Source organism: Thamnophis sirtalis, unplaced genomic scaffold (assembly GCF_051295495.1).
Source record: "Thamnophis sirtalis isolate CommonGarterSnake01/CBP01778 unplaced genomic scaffold, rThaSir2_p1.2 scaffold_2, whole genome shotgun sequence".
Lineage (NCBI taxonomy): Eukaryota > Metazoa > Chordata > Lepidosauria > Squamata > Natricidae > Thamnophis > Thamnophis sirtalis.
Window position 1 is genome coordinate 17,672,869 of NW_028261382.1, and position 27,936 is coordinate 17,700,804.

Here is a 27,936-nt window from a genome sequence, read left to right on the forward strand (position 1 = left end):
TTCGAATCCCTAGTGCCGCGTAATGGAGTGAGCTTCCGTTACTTGTCCCAGCTTCTGCCAACCTAGCAGTTCGAAAACATGTAAAAATCCAAGTAGAAAAATAGGAACCACTTTTGGTGGAAAGGTAACAGCCTTCCGTGCGCCTTCAGCGTTTAATCATGCCGGCCACATGGCCATGGAGACATCATTGGACAGCACTGGCTCTTTGGCTTTGAAATGGAGCTGAGCACCACCCCCCTAGAGTCGGGAATGACTAGCACGTAAGTGCAAGGGGAGCCTTTACCTTTTAACCAAACCAAATTTTAAAAGATGCATGGAAAGGTGGATCAGATTGTCTGCCTTGTATGGCCAACCTTTAGCCTGGTTTTTAAGATCCAGCATTTTGTTCTCTTGATTGCATCTAAGTAAACCTGTTATCAAATTTGTTCACATTCTAATCTTCATCCTTCGTTGGCAGGACTTCTGTTTTTAGATCTTTCGTCTTACATCCAGAGGAATCAAAAAGAGCTGAGCATAGAACTGTAGATTGAAGATTAAAGGCCCATATCAAATCTTATTACCTGGAGAGAAAGAGAGATAATAAATCTTCCATCTTGCTCTGTTCAGGGAAAAAAAAAAGAGAGAGTGAGTTTTCCCACACATACCTCTTATTCTTTTTAAGTTAGGGAAGGTTTCAATGGAAGAAGGAGATTTGGGTCCTTGCTAAAACTATTCAAAATTAAAATAAATCCTTGACTGCTCCATTTTGCTATTTTTGGTGAACGGAAGACAATTTCTTCATTCTCCGTAGCCTTATAATCACTGCTTTCAACTTTTCAAATCCCCCCCTTTAAAAAAAAAAGCTCTCATTGTTCTTCAGCATAATTGTGACATTATATATATTTCAACCATTTTAACTTATTGTGTGCTGTCTTAAGAAGGAACAGATATGATTATGCATACTAAAATGTGTTTACCCCCATATTAACCTGATAATTTTGTTATTGCAGATACCAGATTTGGTGTCTCTGTAATTTAATAACAGAACTATGATCTACATTGGATTGGTTATCTGGCTGTCTTTTGCTGTCACAGGGAACAGGGCTGGTTCATTTAATTTGCAAATGAAGTAGTGTAGCTACATTTTGCCACGTATGTCTTGAAAACCTGAATCTTTCTTTGTAATTTTGCTCAAGGATGCCGAGCACTGATAGCTGTATATTCCCAGAAGATTCAACATGATTGCTTCATGCTGAACAGTGCAGACAAGTGTGATTAAAAAGATCAGATTTCTTGTAAATGGAACAGAAATAGTTATCATTAAAAACAAACAAATGAAGAAGCATTTTTTGGGAAGCAAAAGCAAAGCTTGACGTTTTTCCACCTTAACATTTTTGTTTTTTCACGATTGCTATTTGTTTTCAATTATATTTTTGTTGGATATTTATAAGACTCTAGCTTGTTTAGCTTTAATGACGCTCTATAGGGCAATTCTATGCATGCCTATTCCATTGCTGGGATTCAAAAGTTTTTCCTATTGGTTCTGTAGAACTGGCTTGGTGGGCATGGCAGGGGAAGGATACTGTAAAATCCCCATTTCCTCACGATCAGCTGGGACTCGGGAGGCAGAGAATAGATGTGGGCGGGGCCAATCAGAGGTGATATTTACTGGTTCTCCGAACTACTCAAAATTTACGCTACTGGTTCTCCAGAACTGGTCAGAACCTGCTGAATACCACCTCTGGTCTGTTCAGAAGGCTTGCTTCAGGGAAATAACGAGTCTGGCACCTCTATAACTGTCTGGTTTGGTTCTGCAACCCAACAAGACATTCACAGACTTCAGAGGATAATTAGAACAGCAGAAAAAACAATTGCTACCAATCTGCCTTCCATTGAGGACCTGTACACTGCAGGAGTCAAAAAGAGGGCTGTGAAAATATTTACAGACCCTTCACATCCTGGGCATAAATTGTTTCAACTCCTACTTTTAAAACAACACTATAGAGCATTGCACACCAAGACAACTAGACACAAGAAGAGTTTTTTCCCCGAACGCCATCACTCTGCTAAACAACTAATTCCCATAACACTGTCAAACTATTTACTAAGTGTGCATTACTATTACTATCTTCTCATCGTTCCTATCACTCATCTCCTCCCACTTATGACTGCAGGACTGTAACTTTGTTGCTTGTATCCCTATGATTTATATTGATATTAATTGTTTCCAGATTGCTTATTTGTACCCTATGACTATTGTTAAGTGTTGTACCTTATGATTCATGACGAATGTATCTTTTATTTTATGTACACTGAAAACACATGCACCAAAGACAAATTCCTTGTGTGTCAATCACACTTGGCCAATAAAGAATTCTATTAATGTTTGGAGGCATGGAACTTCCAGATGACTTGATGCTTGGCTGACACCAAACTGCATTAGCTCCAAGGAAGGAAGCCATTGTCCGTTAGACATACTTGTTTTATTGGAACTTAATGTCATCGCCAGGATGAGGAAAGTTTGTGAACCGTGTAGGACTGCAACTTCGTGGTATAAATAGCTTCATTTAATCAACATGTCTTCTCCAATGTGGTTACCCCCAACCCAGATTGATGGGAATTGTAGTGAAACGTTTATGGAAGGCTATCAAATTGCAGAAAGCTAGTTTATTCTTCATTATAATGGTGTTGTGGCCTGCCAATGGCCAGCAGAGCTGGCAGCAGATTTAGACAGTGAAGAGGTTAGGGAGGAACATGAGCCAGTCCTGGAGTCTGGAGAAGGCTCTGATGAGGGCTCTGCATTGGAGGCAGAGAGGGGGCCAGGGCCGTCTGACAGTTATCAGCTGCCTTCAGAGTCAGACATCAGTGAGGCAGAGGAACAGCTGGAGCCTGTTCCCAGTGTGCGCATGCGCAGAGTTGCCAGATGAAGGGAACAGGGGTCTACTTGGGAGTAAGGCCACAGGTGGACGATGAATGCCCCCCCCCCAGGAAATAAAATAAAAGAGGAGCGAAAGGGGAGTGGAGTTTGCAGGAGAGAATTAGTTCGCTTAATTGGTTCGTGACTGAGATTCCTTGCCACGTTTTGCAATAGCAATAATAGCAATAGCAGTGGACTTATATACCGCTTCATAGGCCTTTCAGGTCTCTCTAAGCGGTTTACAGAGAGTCAGCATATTGCCCCCAACAATCTGGGTCCTCATTTTACCCACCTCGGAAGGATGGAAGGCTGAGTCAACCCTGAGCCGGTGAGATTTGAACCGCTGACCTGCTGATCTAGCAGTAGCCTGCAGTGCTGCATTTTAACCACTGCGCCACCTTGGCTCTTTGCAGATATCGGCCTGGCAGCTCTCCAAGCCAGATAAGGTCTGTGACTATAAATCCTCTCTTGAAAGACTTTGCTGGATGTGAATGAGCAGAATTCACAGGAAATTAATAAAAGGTTTTTTTGTCAGGACAAGGAGTTTTCTTCATGCTCTTGGAAAGCCTAGGCTATTTTAGCCTTCCTCCTTATTTTCCTTGAAGGTAATGGTGTATTGAGCACAGAAACTCTTGCAGAGTTCTGCCGCTAAGACTGGTCGGTTTGTTTTTTGAATTAAGTCTCGGTGTAATTCTTCATCAATTTATATGTGCTTATTTATTCACTTTTTTTGCCAGCCTCAATTAAAAGATTCTTGGCAGTGACAATCATAACAATGAAATGTTCCCGTTACCATTAAAATGAGCTAAAAAAATAAAAATAAACTACAGATCACATTAAAAAAATCCACCAGCCCTAAAGCAATGAAAATAGACTGACTCTTAAAAGTTCAGCTTATTAATTTATAGCCACAATCTAAAAATAAAGATTTTTAAGCACTATGAGAAGAAGCAGAAAATAGAAACAGAAATGATAAAGAATAGACAGACAGACAGAAAGACAGACAGATAGATAGATGAATAAATATTGAGATTGCTATAGATGATATGTAGAGACAGAAATATGTAAGAATGTATCTATATGTATGTAGATAGATATATGTATATATTTTATTTCTTTCTATCTATCATCTATCATCTATATCATCTATCTATCATCTATCTGTCTGTCTGTCTATCCATTTATCTATCTATCATGTCATCTATTTGTCATCTATCTTCTGTCTGTCTGTCATTTATTTATCATCTATCCATCCATCCATCCATCCATCCATCCATCCATCCATCCATCCATCCATCCATCCATCTATCTATCTATCTATCTATCTATCTATCTATCTATCTATCTATCTATCATCTATCATGTCACCTATTTATCATCTATAATCTCTGTCATCTATTTATCATATCTATCTATCTATCTATCTATCTATCTATCTATCTATCTATCTATCTATCTATCTATCTAGCTATCTATCTATCTATCTATCTATCTATCTATCTATCTATCTATCTATCTATCTATCTATCTATCTATCTATCTATCTATCTATCTATCTATCATGTCATCTATTTATCATCTATAATCTATCTATCTATCTCTATCTATCTATCTATCTATCTATCTATCTATCTATCTATCTATCTATCTATCTATCTATCTATCTATCTATCTATCTATCTACCTACCTACCTACCTACCTACCTACCTACCTTCCTACCTTCCTACCTTCCTACCTTCCTACCTACCTATCATCTGTCTGTCTGTCTGTCTGTCTGTCTGTCTGTCTGTCTGTCTGTCTATCTATCTATCTATCTATCTATCTATCTATCTATCTATCTATCTATCTATCTATCTATCTATCATGTTATCTATATCTATTTATCTCTATCATGTCATCGATTTATCATCTATCTATCTATCTATCTATCTATCTATCTATCTATCTATCTATCTATCTATCTGTCTGTCATCTATTTATTATCTATCTAATGTCATCTATTTATCATCTCTCTCTCTCTCTCTCTCTCTCTCTCTATCATGTCATCTATTTATGTCATCTATTTATCATCTATAATCTATCTATCTCTTTCTATCTATCTATCTACCTACCTATATCCATCCATCCATCCATCCATCCATCCATCCATCCATCCATCCATCCATCCATCCATCCATCCATCCATCTATCTATCTATCTATCTATCTATCTATCTATCTATCTATCTATATATCTATCTGTTTATCTATCATGTCATCTATATCTATTTATCTATCATGTCATCTATTTATCATTATCTATCTATCTATCTATCTATCTATCTATCTATCTATCTATCTATCTATCTATCATGTTATCTATATCTATCTATTTATCTCTATCATGTCATCTATCATTATCTATCTGTCTGTCTGTCTGTCTGTCTGTCATCTATTTATTATCTATCTATCTATCTATCTATCTATCTATCTATCTATCTATCTATCTATCTATCTTTATCTATCATGCCATCTATTTATCATCTATCATCTATCTGTCTGTCTGTCTGTCATCTATTTATTATCTATCTATCTATCTATCTATCTATCTATCTATCTATCTATCTATCTATCTATCTATCATTATCTCTCTCTCTCAGATTCAGTGTCCCTAAACAGCATAAGAATGAAATATATAGATAATTCTCTCCTTTTTTCAGTTTCCATTCATTGTTTCTTGTCCTGCCTTCAACTGCTTTAGAGAATATGTTGACCCCCTCCTCTTTATGGAGCCCCTCAAATATTGGAACACTGTCACTGTCATGTCACCCCTAGTCCTTCTTTTCTCTAGGCTAGCCATATCTAATTCCTGCAACCATTCTTCACACATTTTGCTTTCCAGGCCTTTAATCACCTTAGTTGCTCTTCTCTGCATTTTTTCCAAAATCTCAACATCTTTTTTGGTTGTTTTTTTTTTTTTTTTTGCATTTTGTCTCAACATCTTATCTATTTATATTTTCCTTTTCCACTTTCTTGAAATACTATCAGTTTCCTTTTGTTGACAAGGGAAGGTTCTTCTAAAAATACATATATTTAGTTTAGGGAGACAACTTTATATATATTTTTTGTCCAGGATGTGGTGAAAGCTGCCTCGTTCCCAACTTAGAGCCAATGATGATTGAACGAAGGTCAAAATAACTATTTTTTCCACTTACTAGTTCTTGAAAGAAACAAGATTCATGGTTTCAAATATTAAATTAGAGAGAATGAAAGCAAGACCTCATAAACAATTTATAAAGGCAATTGAGAGAAATAAGTTGTGATAAGCTTCTCCTGCTTTGAAGTGTCTTCTAATCATTGACCTTCTTTCTTTGCTTGACTTAAAAGTGGAAATATATACATACATACATACATACATACATACATACATACATACATACATTTTCTCCCACCCCGAAAAGATCAGATTTTAATTTCCTGCTCAAGCAGGAAACCCTATACCATTCTGGACAAGTAATTGTCCAGTGTTTTCTTAAAAACCTCCAGTGATGGAGCACCCATAACTTCTGGAGGCAAGTTGTTCCACTGATTAATTGTTTTCACTGTCAGGAAACTTCTCCTTAGTTCTACGTTGCTTCTCTTTTTGATAAATTTCCAGCCATTCCTTCCTGTCCTTCCTTCAGGTGGCTTTGGAGAATAGGTTGACCCCCTCTTCTTTGTGACAATCTTTGGTCTAATCCCTCTATGGTGGACTGAGCTGTCAGCTTCTGCCTTTGGATAAAATGTATTAATTGAAAAAGGTTGCTTCTGACTCTTTGATCATTTCAAAAAGAGCTTTCAGAATAGAAAACGGTCTGCAGCCTCTAGTTGTAAGGTCCTACGTGAAGCTCATCCAAAGTTCAAAAGGCCGTGGGAAGTCATTAGTTTAAACTTCTAGGAAGAGGACTCTAGCTTGATCTGATGTTTGTGTTGAAGGAAAGAGAGGCTGAAAGGGATGGTAATAAAAAGAGACAGGAGAGAGAATGAATGGTTAAGATCCAATTTATACACCTTGTCCTCAAGCACATTCACCAGTGACAGGCAACTCCTGTTATTCCTAAGACAATGAAGCTCTTGAAGATGATGAAAAGGTCTCTAATGTCTCTTTTTATTTAATTATTTATTTTGTCAAGCATGTATAGGAGAACAGATATAAGTATAAACATGATTATGAATACAGGAAATGGATATAAATATGTGGGGACAGTAGGCATGTTGGTGCGCTTATGCATGCCCCTCCCCCTTTACAGACCTCTTAGGAATGGGGTGAGGTCAACAGTAGACAGTTTAAGGTTAAAGTTTTGGGGGTTTGGGGAAGTCAGATAGAGCATTCCAGGCATTGACCACTCTGTTGCTGAAGTCCTATTTTCGACAATCGAGTTTGGAGCGGTTTACCTTAAGTTTGTATCTATTGTGTGCTTGTGTGTTGTTTCAGTTGAAGCTGAAGTAGTCATTGACAGGTAGGACCTTGTAGCAAATAATTTTGTGTACTACGCTCATGTCAGACCAAAAGCGGTATAGTTCTAAATTGTCTTAAGCCCAAAATTTCAAGCCTGGTAGTGTAAGGTATTCTGTTGTGAGCAGAGGAGTGGAGGACTCTTCTCTTGGAATATCTCTGGACTTGCTCAATTGCAATAATGTCTGATATGCAGTGCGGGTTCCAGACAGATGAGCTGTATTCGAGAATAGGTCTAGCCAAGGTTTTATATACCCTAGTTTGCAGTACAATATTACTGGAGAAAAAACTTTGCAAGATTAGGTTGACAACTCTTCATGCCTTTTTGGCAATGCTGTTACAGGGAGCTCTGGCACTTAGATCGTTAGAAATGAGTACTCCAAGGTCCATGACAGAGTGAGGGTTTATGGGGATGGGAGCAAGCTAGCCTATTGACGATGACATAAAGTAGTATTGTGGGTCTCCAGTCTGTAGAAAGTTCTCTTGTGCTCTAAGTAGATGGCCCTGTCATTTGGAAGGTCGGTGATGGCGAACCTTTTCAGCACTGAGTGCCGAAAAGGGTGTGTGTTCCCTCCCCGGAAGAGAAGCTGCCAAGTGGGTTACTGGTTACTGGCAAGCATGCACGCGCAATGATCAGCTAGCCGACACGCAAGCGCACCACAGAAATCAGAAGACCAGCTCTTTCAGTTTCCTGGACTGCTGCATGCACAAAAAAACGATTGATTGCTGTGCGCAATGCATGCCAGAAACCCAGAAGAGGAATGGGTGCAACAGTGTCACCACGCATGCCAGCCAATATGGCTCCGTGTGCCACTTCAGGCATGCATGCCATAGGTTTGCCATCATGGGTCTAGGTCATTCTTCCTCAGCCTGTTTTAAAGCTTCCATATATTCTGAGATTGCTCTTCCCAGAAGTCCAACTAATTTACTCATTTGTTTTTATCCAACTTAAGAGGGTGGGAGTTCCAGAGAATCCAACAAGTGATCGTTTGAAACACCAACCCCATTTTTCTTCTAGGGGTTTTCCACTTCCACGCCTATTAGGGTGCCTGCTATTTCTTCCATGCACAATTTCTGGTTAACTCTAAATAAATTAGCTCCAAATGATTTACAACCTTTGGGAATTGCCATTGTATCATTTCTGGGAGACGACTGAAATAGCTTACCCTTCACTATTTTTATCCTCATGACTGGTGTGGAATCAAGAATTGATTTCCTTCCTAGTAAGAATAACATTAGCCTGTGGAGGTTTTTGTTGTTGTTTTGTTTTGACTTTTCCACGTTGGGCGAAATTAGTAATGCAATCTGTTTTGATGGGGATCTGTTCTAGGTGTCTGCCAGAGGCAAACTTGGCATGCAGTCGAAATCAGCACATTTCCAGAAAATAACTGCCCTTTTGCTCTCTCTCTCTCTCTTTTCACCCCATTGTTTTTTTAGGAGTTGGTGAGAGGCGTACAAGTAGGAGCATTATATAAGGCTGTCAGCTTAATAATGGATCTGGAGAAATTGACTGTCTGGGGATCGCTGAAACAAAGGACGAAGCCTTTGTTACAAAACCTGAGCGTCAGAAGGACTAAAAAAAGCTCCACCAGATTCACCGAGAGGAGACAGATTCATCCTTTAGATCGCCGACTTAGCTCCTCGGAGCCCGACGTGCTGAACATAGATGGAAAGCTAGAAGAAGAGACCCACTACTCCAGGGCCAAAGCCATGTCCACCTACTTCCCAAGTGGCTTTTCCGCCACCGAGATATTTCTTGAAACCAGTAGTAACTCTTCCACCAGGCAGACGGAGGAAGAATGGCAGTGGCAGAAGGAGGAGACCGTCCGCTTAGAAATTGGGGTTCAGGAAACCGAAGGATTGGTGGTTTGTGGGCCAGATTTGGAAGAGAGGCGGAAATCCAGCGAAGATTTTTTTGATCTGCTGCAAAGGAATACTTTCAACAATGACCTTACAGAAGACCCCCTTGAGGTAACGTGCTTTTTGGGGGTGGAGGTGGGGAACAATTAAATCTGACATAAGTTTGTTTCCAGCATGTTTCCTAAGCCTGGGCAATTTTTAAAAAATAGGGCAAATAAAAACGAATCTCTTGTGGGGGCGGGGCGGGAGGCAGGCTTAAATGCACCAAAAGGTTTATATCACTGGGGAATTGATGTAGATTTAATCAATATAGATCTAATGTAGATCGGATGTAGATATAGCACAGGGGTGGGTTGCTGCTGGCGTTACTGGCAGTTTGCAACCTGCGTGCCAGACGCATGTTGCGCGCCCATGCACTGTTCAATGTAAACTGTGCTTTGCGCATGTGCAGAACAATTTACAGTGAACTGTGCATGCGCAGTCATTAAAATCCAAAATGGCGGCGGCCAAGCGGCAGCGAGGGACCCAATTTGGGGGCGTTGCCTGCCTGGATTGTTACTGGTTCTGTGAATTCCACTACCGGTTCGGCTCAACTGGGCTGAACCGGTAGCAACCCACCTCTGATATAGCACCATGCTGGCTAGGGAATTCTGGGAGTTAAAGGCCACATATCTTCAGCTTGCCAAGTTTGAGAAATGCTGATCTAGAAGGCATTGATTTAGAGAAGATAATACAAGACTGCATGTAGTTGGTCTTCTAAAAAGAATCTCTTTTTGAGTCAAGCTTAAGTGCTGGTCACTTTACATATATAATACATGCCTGTTGCTCTTTTTGATACAAGATGGAAATGATTTGTGGCCTTGTTGTTTTATTTGTAACAACTCAGTCTAGTCTGCAATCCAAGATAATTTCAATAATACACAGCTTTTCTGAGATCAGCCAAGGAACCTGTCTATAAGTTGAGATCAACTTGAGGACATGGTTACTGTAAATTGAATTTCTGCTTTTAAAAAGAATTGAAACCTTTTAATCATTGTCGTTGCAGCATTCTTCAGTCTATTATATCCCTGTCCCCAAATTTTAGGTTTTGTAGCCCCAACACATTAAATTTAGAATGGAGTGGAGTGGAATGGAATGGAATGGAATAGAATAGAACAGGAAGGGACCTTGGAGGTCTTCTAGTCCAGACCCCTGCTCAAGCAGGAGAACCTATGCCATTCACTACTTACGGGAAATTGAGTGAAAACCTTTTCCATTTGAGCCAAAGTATATTTAAGGCAACAAAGTAGAACATATTCAACCACTTTAGAAACGACTTTCTAAAATGAAATGTGTATTTCACTTTAGAAATTTCAAACTCCTACAATCTTATTGGCCATTTCCTGTTTAGACAATTTACAATAGTTATCTCTTGCTAGATTGTCTGCTTTCAGTTTGAATATGCTGTGTAATCTCCCCCTCCCCTCTCTATCTCTATCTCTCTATCTCTATGTGTTAACCTTACCGGCAAACATTTGGTTATACACAATTTCATATATTTTTTTGCCAGATTCTCTGCTTTCTGTTTGACTGATCTTCTCTCTCTTTCTCCCTCCATCCCTCCCTCCCTCCCTCCCTCATTTTCTTTATTTTAGTGATGGTATAAAAAATAATTGAGTGTGCTATTTGCATCTCAAAAAGACATCCATTACCTTAATATTTAGCATTAAACAGAATTGTAAAATTAAGGGCCACTCATCTGAGTCAGCACTGTTGCACCCAAACCAAAATACACATTTTATTTCAGGGTTAAAAAATTATCTAGTAATACCACATTTAAAAATCAGTCAAAAGCTATTTGAGGCAGCTGTTGATATGGGAACTAAGCACCTCGGATGACATCCATACGTTTCATCCTTGACTTGAAAGCTTTTTGTCTTTATTTTTTGGTTGACTCATACAATTTAGCTGAAGCAAACCCTCCAATTTTCTTCTCGGGGTAGCTTGAACATGCTGACTTTCAGCGACTATTTTTGGGAGTAGAAATATTGCGCATCAGATTAGATGGAGATGATTCGAGTCATTTCCTCATCTCGGAACTCTTTCAGATAGATGTGGGTGCTCCATCACTGGATGTTTTTAAGACGAGATTGGACCAAACATTTGTCTGCAATGATATAGGGTCGTGATGGCTAACCTTTTTGTCGTTGTGTTCCGAAAACATGTGTGATGGTGTCCCTCATGCTCCTGCGCCCATAGTTCAATGCGTGCACAATCCCCCCATGCATGCGTGTGACCCACTATGCTCTCCCCTCCATGCATGCCTGCTTGCAACCTCCTGGGACAAAAAATGGGCTGTGGTGGGACGCCGCTCTCCCCCACACTCTCCCTGCGCATGCACTTGGGACCCCCACCCCACGCATGTGCGTACATTTCCCTCATGCCCCCCCCCATCCTCCATGCAAGCCTGGGAGAGACCCGAAAATCAGCTGGCCGTCAGGAGGCACGCACGCATGTGCGTTGGAGCTGAGCTGGGGTTACAGCTCGCGTGCCCGCAGAGGGGGCTGTGCATGCCACCTGTTGCACACGTGCAATAGGTTCGCCCAGGTATAGGGTCGAGTAGGGGGTTGGGATAGAAGACCTCTAAGGCCCCTTCAGTTATTCTGTTATTCCTGAAACCCCACGAGCGTTAATAACCTCATAATCTTCCCCCGAAACCTTGAAAAATTTCTGCCATTTCACAAGGCCTCAGCCATTTCAAGAAGTTAATTGATGTCGTTTGGAAGGGTCTCTTGTCTGTCTTTACGAGGGATTGAATGCAGTTTCTATCTCGTGCTTTGCTCTCCTTGTCTTTCGGATTGCTGTAGAAATTAATTGTTCAGTCGGAATTTTGACAGTCAACTATTTCATATTTTTTTTCATATCTTACATCCTGGCTAAAATTTCATTCACTTTGTATTTTTCCTTCCTTGGTTTTGCTTCAGAGAGTAAGGCAGGAGAAGTTTTCCTTTCAAAAAGGAAAAAAAAAGATTATTTCTATAAAGTAAAGGAATGGAATTGATCAACCTCGACACTGTGGCATACAAACATCAATTGGGGCTTAGTCAACAGATTGTCACTAAAGCATGCAAAGTGTAACACAATCTATTTTTTCTGAAAAAGCCTGAATTGGGTCCCCCCCAAAACCATCTTCTTGCATTTTAACCCTTCATTCACCATTATAGGTAATCCTCAACATACCACAATTTATTTAGCAACTGGTATGAAGTTACAACATCGCTGAGAAAAGTGACCTATGACTAGTCCTCAAGCTTACAACCGCTGCAGCATCTCCACAGTCATGTGATCAAAATTTGCTTGGCAAATGTATTTTTGAAGCTTGCAATCTCCTGAGATCATGTGATCACCATTTGTGACCTTACCGGCCGAATTCTGACAAGCAGAGTGTCAGGATTCCAAGTAATAGATCCATCACATGCAAAAATTCTGAGGCAGGTAGATTCCTCAAAGAATAGTTTTATTGGAAATATTGTATTGGCACGTATCTGGTGAAAACTGACTCTGAAGAGTCCCATGGTTTTCACCTAATTAAAAGTGAAAGTTTCCCCCCAATTCCAAACAATCAGTCAACATGGCTCAATCGAGGCAGCGTCTGTTTGTCTGGTGACATCACTCCTCCTTCCAAGTGTGAGAACGTCCTTGGTTCCCAAGAGAAAGTATTTTGTTTTGACTAAACAGCCCCAACTATCTCTAATTCCCCTCCCTATTCTGCAGCTCCAATGTGGCAGCACTGAAGCTCCAAGATGGCTTTAGCCGGGCCAGTTTCAGGGTTGACAGGCTGCCCCCCTCAGTTGAAGAGGAATTCCTGCAAGACAAAACATACAAAGGGAAATTAGTCAAGGCTCAACTTAACTCCCCCTTCCTCCCCCTGGAGGCCCCTTAAGCTTCTGAGGGAACCCATCGTGAAACTGTTTAACCAACCTATCAGTCTTCACATCCCAATCAATGCAGCATCCGCTGGCCAAGTGACATCACTCCTCCTTCCTCCAGCCAAGTGTGAGAATGTCCCTGGTTCCCAAGAGAAAGTATTTTGTTTTGACTACACAGTTCCAACTATCTCTAATCCCCCCCTCCCTATCCCTCAGTCCCAGTGTGGCCACACTGAAGCTCCAAGATGGCTACAGCCAGGCCAGCTTCAGGGTTGACACAGAATCAGTGAGGGAAGCCAGATTTGTTTAGCGGTTGCATGATTCACTTAACAACGGTGGCCAAAAAGATTGCAGAACTCGGTATGACTCACTTAAAGACCATCTTGCTTAGCAACAGAAATCCTGGTCGCATTGTGGGTCGTAGGTCGAGGACTACCAATATTATTCTTAGTTGAACACGGGTTGAATCCTTCATCAATGCAACACGACGACATGTCAACAAAACCTCCCTGATTCACAATGTCTTCTTTTTCTGCAGCAATCCTATGGCGATTCAAGCCTCGACTCCTCATATTCTTCTCAGACAACTGAACCTGTGAGTAATTTTGTTGCTTTGGTTTGAAAGGGAGTGAAACTCAAGATGGATGCTTCGAAATATCAGTTCAGCAATACTTTTGTAGAGAGAGAGTTCTTTGCAGTAAATATACGTATATTGGGCCCACAGTATCTGGAACAGTGATGGTGAACATTTTCGGTATGCGGAAATGTTGCATGCAAGCTCATCAGGGCCGTGCTCCGCATGCGCACCTGGCAATCAACTTGCATACGCACATCGGTTTTTGCTACTGCCGTGCGCCCAAAAGACATCTCTGATTGTTGCAGGTGCATGCGCTCCAGAAACCCGGAAGACAAACAGGGAAGGCCACGTATGCTGGGTGGCATGGCTTCGCATGCCACTTTGGGCAGGCATGCCATTGGTTCGCCATCATGGTTCTAGAGTTTTTAACATCCAAATTGGACAGTCTTAGCAACGGGAATTATTTGATTATTTCTTCTGGTTCCGATTGGCATGGCTGAGTGGAGGCACATCATGTGGAAAAGACATCTTATAAGAAACATAGAACATTCACCAAAATCACGGGCACTCCCTTTATTTATTTACTAGGTTAGATAGATAGGTTTCTCCATCTTTCCCCTCCCCCTGACTTTTATAATTTTATTAATTCATAATATGACATACGAAAAGAATAAAAAAGCAAATATTGGGGAAATTAGGAAAGGAAAAAGGAAAGTGGATAGTGGGGGTTTCTCAAAGCACAGTCGGGGAGGGTGGAGAGAAGAGAAAAGTGAGAAAGTCAAAAAGAAAATCAGAAAGTGATTTAAAAACTTTAAAACTGATATTTTTTAAGTAACACTAGATTGGTGCTGCCTGTAGAAGTGCCCAAAACATGTGTTAAAATCAGTATTGAACAATGAACAAAGATAGCCTCTTTTTAGTATGAATCTTTACTCAGAATAAACAATTAAAGTTTCCATTTGATCTAAAAAGTTCCAACCTTATTTAACAAGACAGGCAAAAGCTAATATGTGAAACCTGTAGGTTAAAGAGGCCCACAAATTTGAAGTCAATATTTAGAGCTGTACAGATTTTCAAGTTGAATTAAATTTTATATCAGACTAGCTGATAACCTGATGTAGCCTGGGTATGTATTTATCCCAATCCTGTATTAGAGGGAGCCCCCCTGTGGAGTGCTGTGAAGTCGTTACTATGGCAACTCCACTGTGCTGCACAGTAGGATCCATTTTAAGGCACAACAGGCTGTATCTTAACAGAACTTGAATCCAAAATGTACACTATCACTGTCAAAAGTACTGTGACTTGACACTGTAAATATAATTCAGTCCTTTTCATTTCAGCGGCCCAGGCATTCCGGAGTTATACTGGAACACACACATACGGGGACACACACACAGGGACTCCCACTCCCCCCAGGGTGTTAGGGGTGTCTTATCCCCACAGTATTTTTTTCCCAGAGAGTAAGTCATCTGTGTACCAAGTTCGGTTGAAATTGATCGAGGCGTTCCAGAGTTATGCTGGAACATACGCACACACACAGCTATCTATCTATCTATCTATCTATCTATCTATCTATCTATCTATCTATTGATCGATAGATAGATAGATAGATAGATAGATAGATAGATAGATAGATAGATAGATATAGATAGATGAAAGATAGATAGATAGATAGATAGATAGATAGATAGATAGATAGATATAGATATAGATATAGATATAGATATAGATATAGATATAGATATAGATATAGATATAGATATAGATATAGATATAGATATAGATATAGATATAGATATAGGTAGGTAGGTAGGTAGGTAGGTAGATAGATGATAGATAGATAGATAGATAGATAGATAGATAGATAGATAGATAGATAGATAGATAGATAGATGATATAGATTTATTTTAGACATTGATGCATGTTCCCATATTTAATTTGCCAGTTTCCTAAAGAGCGGATTGTATGTGATTTCGAGTAAGAAGCATAAAACATCCTGACAGATATATTTGGTTTGGAGACCAAGAATTGCTTAGGTAGCCACAGAGATCACAGAACAAACGATGGAGAAGGGAAAGGGAGGTGGATGAAATCAAGAGTTGATTGCAGCAGGAAATTTCACTTTTTGTGAAGTCAGTTCCTAGAAGGGTGATTGAGTATTGTCTGTGTTGGCTCTTCAGGGAAAGTGAAACTGATAGCTGACTTTCTTTTTTCAAGGCTCTTGAGGGAGCCAATGATGGTTTGAGCAAACCCAGCTCCTTTGCGTATCTGCTGCTGATACACCTGAAAGAAGGCAGGAACCTGGTCATCCGGGATCGCTGTGGTGAGTCACTTTCTGATTCGTTTCTGATTTCTGAGACACATAAATGCAGATACCCATTAAGGCTGTACACATTTACCCCTTTTGGTTTCTGTGAGAAATTATGCTACTGAAGTTCAGCAACTGGCTACTGACACAAATTGTGATCTTCATGGAATGCTCTGGGACTTCCAAGTTGATAGATGGGTAATATTTATTGGTCCGTGACAAAGCAAAATCTAAAAGAACAAAACCAGAATCAAGCAAGCAGAAAAGGGAAAGAATTATGAAAGAAATGCAGAAAGAGGGAAGGAGGGAGGGAGGGAGGAAATAATCACAGCTGTTAATTGTTTCTCTTGTTAAAGAGCAATGTACATGTCCCTTCCCTTCCTTTATCCTTCCCTTCCCTTTCTTTTCCTTTCCTCCACCTTCCCTTCCCTTTCTTTTCCTTCCCTTACCTAGCCTCCCTTCCCTTCCTTCTTCCTTCCTTTTCTTTTCCTTCCCTTTTCCCTTTCTCCTTTCTTTCCCTTTCTCTTTCCCTTTCCTTTCTTTCCTTCCCTTTTTTTCTTGCTAGAGAACTACATTCATGTACACCTGTGGGTTTTCTTGAGGCCTGATTTAACTTAAATTGCTGGGAAATGTTTATGGTGCAGTTGCAAGCACTTCCAGAGGTCCTTGGGGCAGTGTTTCCCAGCCAGCGAATGCTGGCTGGGGAATTCTGGGAGTTGAGGTCCAGACATCTTCAAGTTGCCATGGTTGAGAAACACTGCCTTAGGGTATGATTGGCTACCCTGCACTCATATGTAAACAGCAACGCCATTGAGGTTTGAACTTTGTAGCCCTCTGAATTAAAACAAACCAACAAACCAGATTAATTGTCAGAACGGAATGACGTCCAGCCTAGCCTAGGCTCCTTGAAACTTCTGCTAGCCTCCAATCCAGCTCTAACCATCTACGAAGGCCAGTGGAGGGTTACCACTTCCTGCTACAAGTGGAAATGAAGATACTTACTAAACGAATGAGTAGCTTTCCATCGGAAGTGGGCAGCAATAATTCCCCTGGGTCTCAATGATCTGAGATTATTCAACATTTTTTGACGAGGCCAGGTGATTTTAGTGAGAATGTGAGGTCACTCTTGTTTCCTTTTGGTGGTATTTTGGTTTAGAGGTTATTTAGCCAGTCTTTAGACAGCAAAGTCCCCAATGACTCAAATTCTTTGAAGTGGTGAAAAAAATAGCCTCAAAAAAAGAATTATTATTTTGTTATTGTGTTATGGGCCACGATGCAAAGTATCTAATATGGATTTGAAGTTGTCCTCTTTTCTAATTTTCCATTTCATCAAAGCGAAAAGAAATGGCTCATTTCATCCATCATGCTAAGCCATGGTTTCTTTTAACTGTGGTTTGTTAAGCAGGCTGCAGTAGCTGAGTTAGTAGTCCATTGTGCCAACCATTGAAACGTTGGCAAGACAATCTCAATCTTTCACGGGAAAACACCCGAATACAACAAGACCAGCATATGTATATTATTATAGATTATTTTATTATACGTTGCCTTTAATCACAGATAAAAATGAATGCAAACTGCAAACTGCAAGAAATAAGAGAATAAAAGGAAATTAGAAAAATAGAGAAAAAATAAGAACGTAGCAAAGAAAAGGAAATGTAGAAATAACTTTCCCTTTCATCAAAAGTGAAAACAATTTTAATGACATCACCTTCTCTCTGAAAGCAGCCATCTTTTCATCCCATATCTGCTCTCTTATTGATAAACAGATCTTTAAAAACCTCATTCTGTCCTAGTCAGTTAGGAAAAACATTTAATTTGTGTTTTAGTGGCTCCCTCTGCTGGATATTTTATGGCATTGGAATGTATTAGAAAAAAAGAATTGAGTAAATATGTACCTCCAGTATTTTGCCAACTGCAATCTGTTGATCTCTTCCGCAAAATAAAGACTGCTTTTACTATTTCCCCTATTTCAAGCTTCTTAAACCGGCCTCTATATTCGGGAGCACATTGTTTGGATACTGAGCCAAATCTGACTTCTCCTTTTCCTAAAGCTTTCTCCTGCAAAAAGGCGGGGGTTATTATTATTAGTTTACTTCCTTGTTGTCAATATTCTTCAGAATTTATTTATTGCATTTTCAGTTAGCCTTATGACTACGAGGTGGTGGAAGATGCTGGAGTCCTCCGTCATTTTTCTTCCTCCCTATGGATGTGACGCCCCTCTTCGCCTCTTCCTACTTTGATATTAATTGAGGTGTGGGAAGTGTTGGAAGAAATGTCCTTCTGGGTTCAGTTCCAAGTGGGGGGAAAAAGCCACTGGAAACATGGAGGCTATTTGGAAAGATGGTTTTAATGGTGGATGGGACCACATGGCTTGAGATCCTGGGGGAAAAAGGGGTCGCATGCCTTGAAAATTTTGAACAACAAAAAAGAAGGCAGAGATGCTGAGAGTCCCTGGGTTTTATACCCTCTCCTGGGCTCCACCTTAGAGCTTCCTGTTCCTGTGTAAGAAATGTATTCTGATTGGAGGTCAGATTCCCAGGGGCCAGTGGGTCTTAGCTAACTTAGTAGGCTCTCTGTGTCCCAGGCTTGGCTGAGCCTTGCTGTCTGATGTAATCTTCCCAGGTGCCAAGTGGTGAGTTTCTGTTGCAAGATGGGTTCTATTATGGCTCTGCCTGACGGAGGTAGATCTTTGTTATGTAGATTAGACTGGCTCAGGCCTTAATGGCCCATTGACAAAGGTGGGGGGCTATTAGTATTTTTGCACCATGTGTTGATTTTCTGTTGCTAGATGGGTTCTATTATGGCTCTGCCTGAAGGAGATAGATCTTTGTTATGTAGAATAGACTGGCTCAGGCCTTAATGGCCCATTGACAAAGGGGGGGAGGGGGGTGTTACTATTTCTGCACCATCACTTTTTTTTTTTGTTGGAGGGAAATGCAAAAAGATTTGTCATTTTCGCTCAAAACTTTCTTTCCAACCTACTCGCTTTGGGTCTGTTGTGAAATTCAGAAGAAAACCTCAGCTGGGCTGAGAGAACAGAAAGCTGAAAGCAAACTCTGTGATTGCTCAATATGTCAGTGTGGCTTACACCAGATGTTAAGAGCAAGGCGGAGTTCTCATAACACGTTCAGCCACAAATGATCCACCTCCATTTTATCTTAATCTAACGTTTTGTGTGACTTCAGAGGTGAATTTTCTCTTGGTTTATTCATGTTAATGGCTGAAAACTCTGAAAGTTGATTTAGACATGCATCAATACATACATGTACACTAAGGTGACCAGATTTTCAGATTGCTAAAGAGGGACACCATTGACCGGGAAGGGGGGGGGGCTTGATTAAAATTTTTATATTTTGTCAAACATGACCCCAGGACACTGAAACCAGCATAAATACAAATCTATTGCCAAACTTCAAAATTTTGATCACGTGACCATGAGGATGCTGCAACGGTCGCTAAGTGTGAAAATGGTCGCTAAGTGTGAAAATGGTCATCAGACACTTTTTTCAATGCCATTGTAACTTTGGTCACTAAATGAACTGTTTGAAAGTTAAGGCTAGCTTGCATTATAATGCCTTATGCTGGCTTACATTTTCAAGAGAGATAAGCTAAACTCCTTGTTAGAATTGAAATAGAAATGAATAGAGTAGAGTAAAATAGAATAGAATAGTTTATTAGCCAAGTGTGATTGGACACACAAGGAATTTGTCTTTGGTGAATATACTCTCAGTGTACATAAAGAAAAATAAAATAGTAAGATAGTGGGATCCTTGCCCACCAAGCTCAGAAACCAGCGATCCCACGATCTGCCCCACACCTCCTCTTTCCTTAAGAGGTGGTGGGGTGGGGGATCCTTGCCCACCAAGCTCAGAAACCAGTGATCCCACTACCTCCCACATCTCCTCTTTCTCCCTCTCGTTCTCTTTTTGGGGTAAGGAGGAGAAAGGACAAAAAGGAGAAAAAGGGAGAAATGGCTGCAGGGAGAGCGGCGCCCGAGAGAAGCAGGCAAAAAAAGAAAAGAAAAGAAAAACCTTCCGACGGCTGAGCCTCTTGGCCCGGGACCGAGCCTCCTCCTCGCCGCACTGCCTGCAGAAAAACAGTGTGCGTCAGCGTGCGCAGGAGGGGAGGGAGCCGAGCGGAGAGAGGGAAACCACTGCCCTCTAAAGGCCACATCGGGAATGACACTTCAGAGAAATAAAAACTTTTTTTTTAATGGCATCCTTTTTAAAATTGTTTTCTTTCTTTTGGAAAATTGGGACTTTTTGAACACGCTGTGGGACACAGGACAAATCATTAAAAATCGTGACTGTCCCGCTGAAAGCGGGATGTCTGGTCACCTTAATGTACACAGCCACCGAAATTGGCTGTACATCACCAAATTATGAGTGTGAACTGTTGCTCTAGAACGTTGCTTCTTTTTAAAGATGCCCAGAGTCACTAAGGATGAATTGTGCAGCCATATACATTTTGTAAGTAAGTAAGTAAAACAAAGAAAGAAACAAACAAAATCAGGATTGGAGTTGGATAGGGATTAGAGCCCTAGAAACTAGGAGTCTGTGAGTTCCAGTCCTGCCTTAGGCTCAAAACTAGCTGGGTGACAGCTAGTAAATTTATTTGAAAAAATAAATTGACCTTTATGGCAAGTAGAATGAAATTCAGCACTGCAGGATTGCAATGCTTTGGCCCACCTAAGCCTATAGTAAGTTTGTAGTGGGAAAGTGAGCAGGTTTTGCAAGAAGGCTAAATGTAATCATGTGCCCATACCACATTTCTCCCCTTGCTCCTGCTCCTCCTGCTCCCCCTTCTGCTGCTCCTCCTCTTTCTGCTTCTGCTCCTTCTTTTCCTCTTCCTCCTGCTCCTCTTCCTCCTGTTTCTCCTCATGCTCCTCCATTTCCTCCTCCTCTTCCTCCTTTTCTCCCTCTTCCTCCTTCTGCTTCATCTCTTGCACCTGCTCCTCCTCCTCCTCCTCCTGCTCCTCCTGTTTCTCCTCCTGTTCCTCGTCCATTTCCTCCTCTTCCTTCTCCTCCTGCACCTCTTCCTGCTCCTCCTTCTGCTTCTCCTCCTCCGCCATTTCCTTCTCCTCCCCCTCCCCCTCTTCCTCCTTCTGCTTCTTCATCTCTTGCTCCTCCTCCTGCTCCTCCTCCTTCTCTTCATCCTCCTCCTGCTCCTCCTGCTCCTCTTGCTCCCCCTTCTGCTTCTGCTACTCTTCCTGCTCCTCTTCCTGCTTCTGCACCTCCTTCTGCTCCTGCTCCTGCTCCTTCTCTTCCTCCTGCTCCTCTTCCTCCTGTTTCTCCTCATGTTCCTCCTCCATTTCCTCCTCCTCTTCCTCCTCTTCTCCCTTTTCCTCTTTCTGCTTCATCTCTTGCACCTGCTCCTCCTCCTGCTCCTCCTGTTTTTCCTCCTGCTCCTCATCCATTTCTTCCTCTTCCTCCTCATCCTGCTCCTGTTCTTGCTCCTCCTTCTGCTTCTTCACCTCCTTCTCCTCCTCCATTTCCTCCTCCTCCTCCTGTTCCTCCTTCTGCTTCTTCATCTCCTGCACCTCCTCCTGCTCCTCCTCCTTCTCTTCATCCTCCTCCTGCTCCTCCTGCTCCTCCTGTTCCTCCTCCTGTTACTCCTCCATTTCCTGCTCCTGCTCCCCCTCCCTTCCTCGTTTGCTGCTTCTGGTGTGTAGGGAGATTCAAAATTCTGGTTCTTGCTCCTCTGGTGGCCTCAACCCTTCTCATCTGATGCTGTCATGTCTTTGATATTGCCTCTCCATCTTCTTCTGGCTCTCCCTCGGGTCCTTTGGCCTTCTCTCTTTGTCTAGGCTTTGTATGGTATTTAATGCCAAGACCTTCCCTCCAGGTGGAGAAACCACTTTGCTTGCTGTTTCTGTGTGTGGCCTAAGTTTCTTTGGACCACTTGCAATAAAAATAAAAGTGAAAGTTACTCACCACAGAAATGAGATGTTTGAGGAAGGCTGCTGGAGTGACCAGAAGGGATAAAAAACAACACGAGATTGTAAGAGAAAGAATTGAAATAGAAACACCCATCAACCATAACAATTCCAGTTTTTTTTCTGGAGTATAAGACTCACATTTTCGCCCTCCTAAAAGAGCGTGGAAATGTTGGAGTATCCTATACACCAAATACAGTCATTTTTTGACCTCCCAAAGCTCTGCCCCCCACACTCCACTTTTGCAAAAATGGGTAAAAAGTGGGCCGTTTTCTGCAAAAACGGAGGTGTTTGTCCCTTTCCTCCAGCCCCCAGAAGCACTCGGCAGGCTTCAGCAGGGCTGGGGGAAGGAGACAAACGGGGGCTTTTTTGCCTTACCCCAGTCCTGCTGAAGCCTGCAGGGTGCTCCTGGGGACTGGGGAGAAGATAAACTTTTTTTCCTTACTTACCCCTTCGAAATCTTGGTGTGTCTTATACACCGGTGTGTCTTATAGTCCAAAATTACGGCATTTATCATGTTTCGTCTTATTCGTGAGAATCCTCATCAAAGTCACTTATGATTTTAGGTGTGTGTTTGCAAATTTAGAGAACTACTGCGCTGGCCAAGTCACACCAGGTTTCGAAGAGGAATCCAAGCTGTTCATATAACGGGGGCAGGGCAGGGGGGTTGGAGCGGGGGATGGGACACCAGAGCAATTACAGGCCCATTTAACTGGATGCATTTTCTGGATAAATTAATAGTGGCTTTATTGTAGATATTGTCATCAATCACACGGAAGAATGAGTGTTGTGGACAGATAAATCAACATTACAGCTTCTGCAAACGTAACATATTAGCCTATTAAAATTCTCGGGGAATTCGGGAAGCAGGTGGATGGACCTAGTAGCTGTCGTTTATTTAAATGTTCAAAGCCATCTGACAGTTTCCCGCTAAGTCTCCAGAGTAAATTTGCCCACCTTTATGACTCTAGGAAGAGAAGAGTAAATAGAGAGCAGGAAAGAGTCAACTTTTCTTGTAATTGAAGGAAGCAAATAGCTATCTTGCTGAACAGTCGGTTCTGGGCCCAGCATTTGTTGAATTGGGTTATAAATGATCTAGAGCGCAAAGTAGCCCATAAGGAGCCCAGGATCTCCTACTCAAAATAAAGGGTAGCCCACTCAGAGAAAGGGACAGCCTATTTAGAGCAATGGCCCCCTAACCTTTTGGGCAACAGGAACTGGTTCTGAGGAGAAAGGTTTTTCCATGGACTGGAGGGAGCATGGATTTGTGCGCTGCCTGCATCCTGCGGATGAGGCCACTGCTGGTCCACGGGATTGATGATGATGATAATTTAGATTGAAGGGTAGTCCATTCAGAGTAAGGTAAAGGTAAAGATTCTCCCCTCACATGCGTGCTAGTCATTTCTGGCTCTAGGGGGCGGTGCTCATCTCTGTTTCAAAGCCGAAGAGCCAGCGCTGTCCAAAGAGGTCTCCATGGTCATGTGGCCAGCATGACTCAACACCGAAGGCTCACAGAATGCTGTTTCTTTCCTACCAAAGGTGGTCCCTATTTTTCTACTTGCGTTTTTTACCTGCCTTTCAACTGCTAGGTTGACAGAAACTGGGACAAGTAACGGGAGCTCACTCCGTTATGCGGCGCTAGGGATTCAAAACGCTGAACTGCCGATTTTCTAATCAAGAAGCTCAGCATCTTAGCCACTGAGCCACTGTGCCCCTATCCCATTGACAGTGATGGGATTCAACATTTTTTGCTACCGGTTCTGTGGGTTTGGCGTGGTGGGCGTGGCAGAGGAAGGATACTGCAAAATCCCCATTTCCTCCTGATCACCTGGGACTCGGGAGGCAGAGAATAGATGGGGGTGGGGCCAGCCAGAGGCGGTATTTACCAGTTCTCTGAACTACTCAAAATTTCTGCTACCGGTTCTCCAGAAGTGGTCAGAACCTGCTGAAGACCACCTCTGCATCCAGAGTAAGAGATAGCTTATTTGGAGCAAAGAGTAGTCAATCTAGAACAGAGTTCCGCAACATTTTCAGCTTTGCAGACTGGCCGGGTGGGGTGGGGTGGCAGGGAGGGGACGGTTTTGTCCAAGCGGCTGGCAAGCTTACATACAGCTCCATTTGCACAAGTGGTGTGCATGCACGCCGGCCACACACTTAGATGGAGCATGCAAGTATGTGCTCGCTGCTGCTTGTGCAAATGAGGATGTGTGCGCCCACCCTCTCGCTGTCCGTTACCGCAGCCCGGTTGCAAACCTCTCATGGCCTACTAGTGGGCCATAGCCCACAGATTGGGGGACCCCTGAACTAGAACATGGAGTATCTTATCTAGAACAAAGGGGGAGCATTGATATCACCATGACGTAAACATCTGGCTTGGTGCTCATTAATCTTCTTGCCCTGCAAGCTCTTTTACAAATCTTGTTTGTCATAGTAGCATTAACAGTAATTATACAAGTGGTGCGATGGCTCAGTGGTTAAAGACTCTGAGCTTGTTAGCTGGAAAGCTGACAGCCCAGGTTCGAGACCCGAGTTCTGCATAATGGGTGAACTCCCGCTCCTGCCTCAGCTCCTGCACACCTAGCAGTCCGAAAGCATGCGAATGTGAGTAGATAAATAGGTACCACTCTGATGTGAAGGGAACAGCATTCCATGCACCTCTGGAGTATAGCTATGCTGGTAATATGACCATGGAAATTGTCTTCAAACAGTGCTGGCTACCTTGGCCAAGAAATTGAGATGATCACCGTTCCCCAAAATTGGACACGACTGGACAGGAAAACTTTTATCTTAACAATAATAATCTTAACATTTTAAGTGAACAATATACTTATTTATAGCAAGATTCTCAGCCATCCCAGTCGTGGTTGTCGCAAAGGTTCTTTTTCACAAAGGCTTTGTTTTTCCTTGAAGATGTTTCGCTTCTCATCCAAGAAACTTTTTCAGTATTTGCAGCAACGTTGTCTTCACCAGCTTTCAAGGCAAAAGTGGTGGTTGTTATTGTTTCCTTCCAGCGAATTGAGTCGGTCTTTTTATTCTGTAATAAGAAGAAACCTGAGAATGAAAGGAAACCAGGCTGGGTGTTTTTTAACCAATGAAGTTGAAAGGCTGAGATGAGTTGAGATTGGACAACCATTTATTAGGAATGGTCTCCTGCCTTAAGCAGGGGGTTGGGCTAGAAGACCTCCAAGGTCTCCTCCAATTCTCTGTTCTATGAGCACAAAAAGAACTCCGCAGCTTCCACCACGGCTTGGGAAGGCACAAAGATGGTCTTGACATAGTTAGGTGATCCGCCATCTACTGCTTCCCCCGTGGGCTTCTTCTCTTCCTCTATCTTCGTTGAGTCTTTATGCTGCCCAGGTTCAGGTCGGTGCTGGGGCTCAGGACCCCGGACAGCACCCTGAAGTTCGGGGTAATTGGTGAAGTCTTTTAAGGGAGATTCGGGTTAATGTCAGGGTTCCAAACAGCATCCAAAAGTAAATCAGAGTCCAAGGCAAAGTATTGCTCAAAGTTCCAATTTATTAAGAGAGCCATGTTGGCACATCTGGGAAAACCCGAATCTGAAAGCTTCCAGGTTTTCCCCATCCAGTTGGAAGTTCAAGATCTTGCCCCCATCCCCACAAGCCCATCACATGGTCCAGTCTTCCACTGCCATGCTGGCAGTTCCACCCATCCAGTTCCTGTTCAGGTGCAGAGGCAAAGGATGACCTTGGCTTTCTAGAAAGGAATTTTGTTATGGCTACATAGCATCTAAACTTCGTACAATCCTCCCTCCCATTTCCCCACCATAGAAAATTCATAGTAGAATAATAGAAAGTGTGGCAGGCCAAAGATAAAAAAAAAAAAGACGGTTGCAGGCCTGACAAGCGGATTTCATTTCCTCTTGTCTTGTTTCTTTAAAGTTATTTACTTGGGAGGATAGCAAATTGTTTTAGCCACTTTTTTGAATGGGCGTGGCTTATTTTCACCAAATAAGCATCCCGTCTATGGATGGAATAAAGCAGATAATTGTTCTGGCCTCAACCCTACTCCCAATGTCTCAAATTACAAAAAGAAACGAGAATACCATGGTCCACAGAAAAAATATTTGCATTTTTTTATATTGCACTAAATCAGGGATCCTCAAAGTACAGCCCCTGGGCAGGATACGTGCAATGAACTCTTGTGTTGCTGCAGAGAGTTTCCCCCTTCAAGGTCTTTTTGTGTGGGTCGGAGGGGGACAGAAATTCCGACTTGAGGTCTGCTTCAGCCTTCTGGTGTGGGGCTTTGGGTGAAGGATGAAGTGCCACTGGTAGCCAAGAGCCGATAGGGCTTCGTTCCAGTGGGATTGCATCATGGCCTGGAATTGGCTGACCATCTCATCCCTCTGAGCCTCTAGGCACAGGTACCTGGCCTTGCACTCCCGCAGGTCTTTCCTTTGCTTGGAAAGCCTATGCTCGTAGTCCTCAGTGAGGTTCTTCTGCTGAGCCTCCTTCTTGGTCAGATCCAATTTGAACCGAGCTGTTTTGCCAACTCTTTCTCATGGTGGCTTCTCAGCTCCAACAACTGCTTCCTGTTGGGGCCCTAAGGAGCCCGGGCAAGCAGGTGAGGAGTGGCTCAGAGGGGAGGGGCAAGTGGAGGCTGGCGAAGCGCCCCCTGACATAAGGGGCATCGAGTTGGCCGCGCCCACCCAATCACATGACCACTTTGCCACACCCACCCAGACGGTCATTAGGAAGTTCAAAGCTCATATTAGTGATCTGCGGGATTAAAATTATGAATTCAGGGGTCCCTGAGGTCCGAAAGGTTGGGGACCCCTGATTTAGGAAGCATAATCGAAGGGTAGAGTTCTTTTAAAGTTTTTAGTTCATACCCTTCTGACTCCCTGCAAGGAAAACAATGGCTTACGTTTGCCGGCAAGATGTTTTTTTTTAATTGAATTTTTTTTTAAATAAAGGCTTTTACAAATATTTATCTCCCCTCCCCCAACCTCCCCCCCGCACCCAACCCCCCCAACCTTCCCCCCGTCTGACTTCCCAGAACAAATACAGGGTATAAATCTTTAACAAAGATGTTCTAAAATAAACTTTAAAAAAGTTAATATCATCTTTCATTTGAGCTTTTAACTCCTCTGTTGTTAGGCTAACTCTAAACAGATTATATCGTTCCTCGCTTTTTCAGTCATAAATTATCTGGAATTTCTTAGTCCCGTATTTATTTTGAATATAGCCAATCCATCTTCTCCACTCCAGTTTATATCTCTCATTTGAGTGGTCCTTGAGATATGCTGATATTTTAGCCATCACTGCTAAGTTTGTTACTTTTAATGTCCATTCTTGAATAGTAGGCAAATCTTCCTTCTTCCAGTATTGCGCCACCAACAGTCTTGCTGCCGTTATTAAGTGCAAAATCAAATTAGTCTCTATAACAGTTCAATCAGTAGTTATGCCTAACAGGATGCTGGCAGGATGTTGTTCAGAGAAAATATTTACTTATTTTTGGGGGGGAAAAAAGGAGAAAAACTAAAACAGATCCTTAAAACAACAGTGCCAGACTTAAGGGACAGCTTCTTGTCAGCCTGGGCTGCTTAAGTCAATGCCCACGACTGCTGTTTGTAAAGCTGCTGAGATGGAGGTTTCACCCCATCTGTTAGTTGACACTGACGGAGACCCCTCCTGGGATTTCCCCCTCCCTCTCTTGCATTCTTAAGACACCTCCCCTCCTCCTCCTCCTGTCTCCATTTGTTGCTCTCCCCCACCCTGTCATTCGCCTGGTTGAGATGTTACTTTCTTGACAAGCTTCCCTGGCTTGTTTGTTGGTTTTGCTGAGGGTGGGTATGGAAAATGCACCCATCCAACCCTCCCCTCCCTCCTCACTGCGCCTCTCTTCTCCCACAACCTCTCAATTATTTCTCTGCCCCCCCTCCCCACAATTAACATTCTCCTAACTTGACATGTCTTCCCCTCATTTTGGCTCCGGCTATCCTACCCCCCCCCCCATC

At 42.3% G+C, this 27,936-nt stretch overlaps 1 protein-coding gene across 2 annotated transcripts in view; it reads left to right on the top strand.

The window, feature by feature from the left end:
* MCTP2 (multiple C2 and transmembrane domain containing 2) overlaps positions 1-27,936 on the top strand; it is a 160,599-nt gene that overhangs the window by 26,926 nt on the left and 105,737 nt on the right. For both annotated transcript variants that reach the window (XM_087704361.1, XM_087704362.1), the window contains exons 2-4: positions 8,808-9,341; positions 13,677-13,733; positions 15,934-16,039. In XM_087704361.1, coding sequence (XP_087560487.1) covers positions 8,862-9,341; positions 13,677-13,733; positions 15,934-16,039 — 643 coding nt within the window. In that variant the 5' untranslated portion in view covers positions 8,808-8,861. The remainder of the gene's footprint in view (positions 1-8,807; positions 9,342-13,676; positions 13,734-15,933; positions 16,040-27,936) is intronic.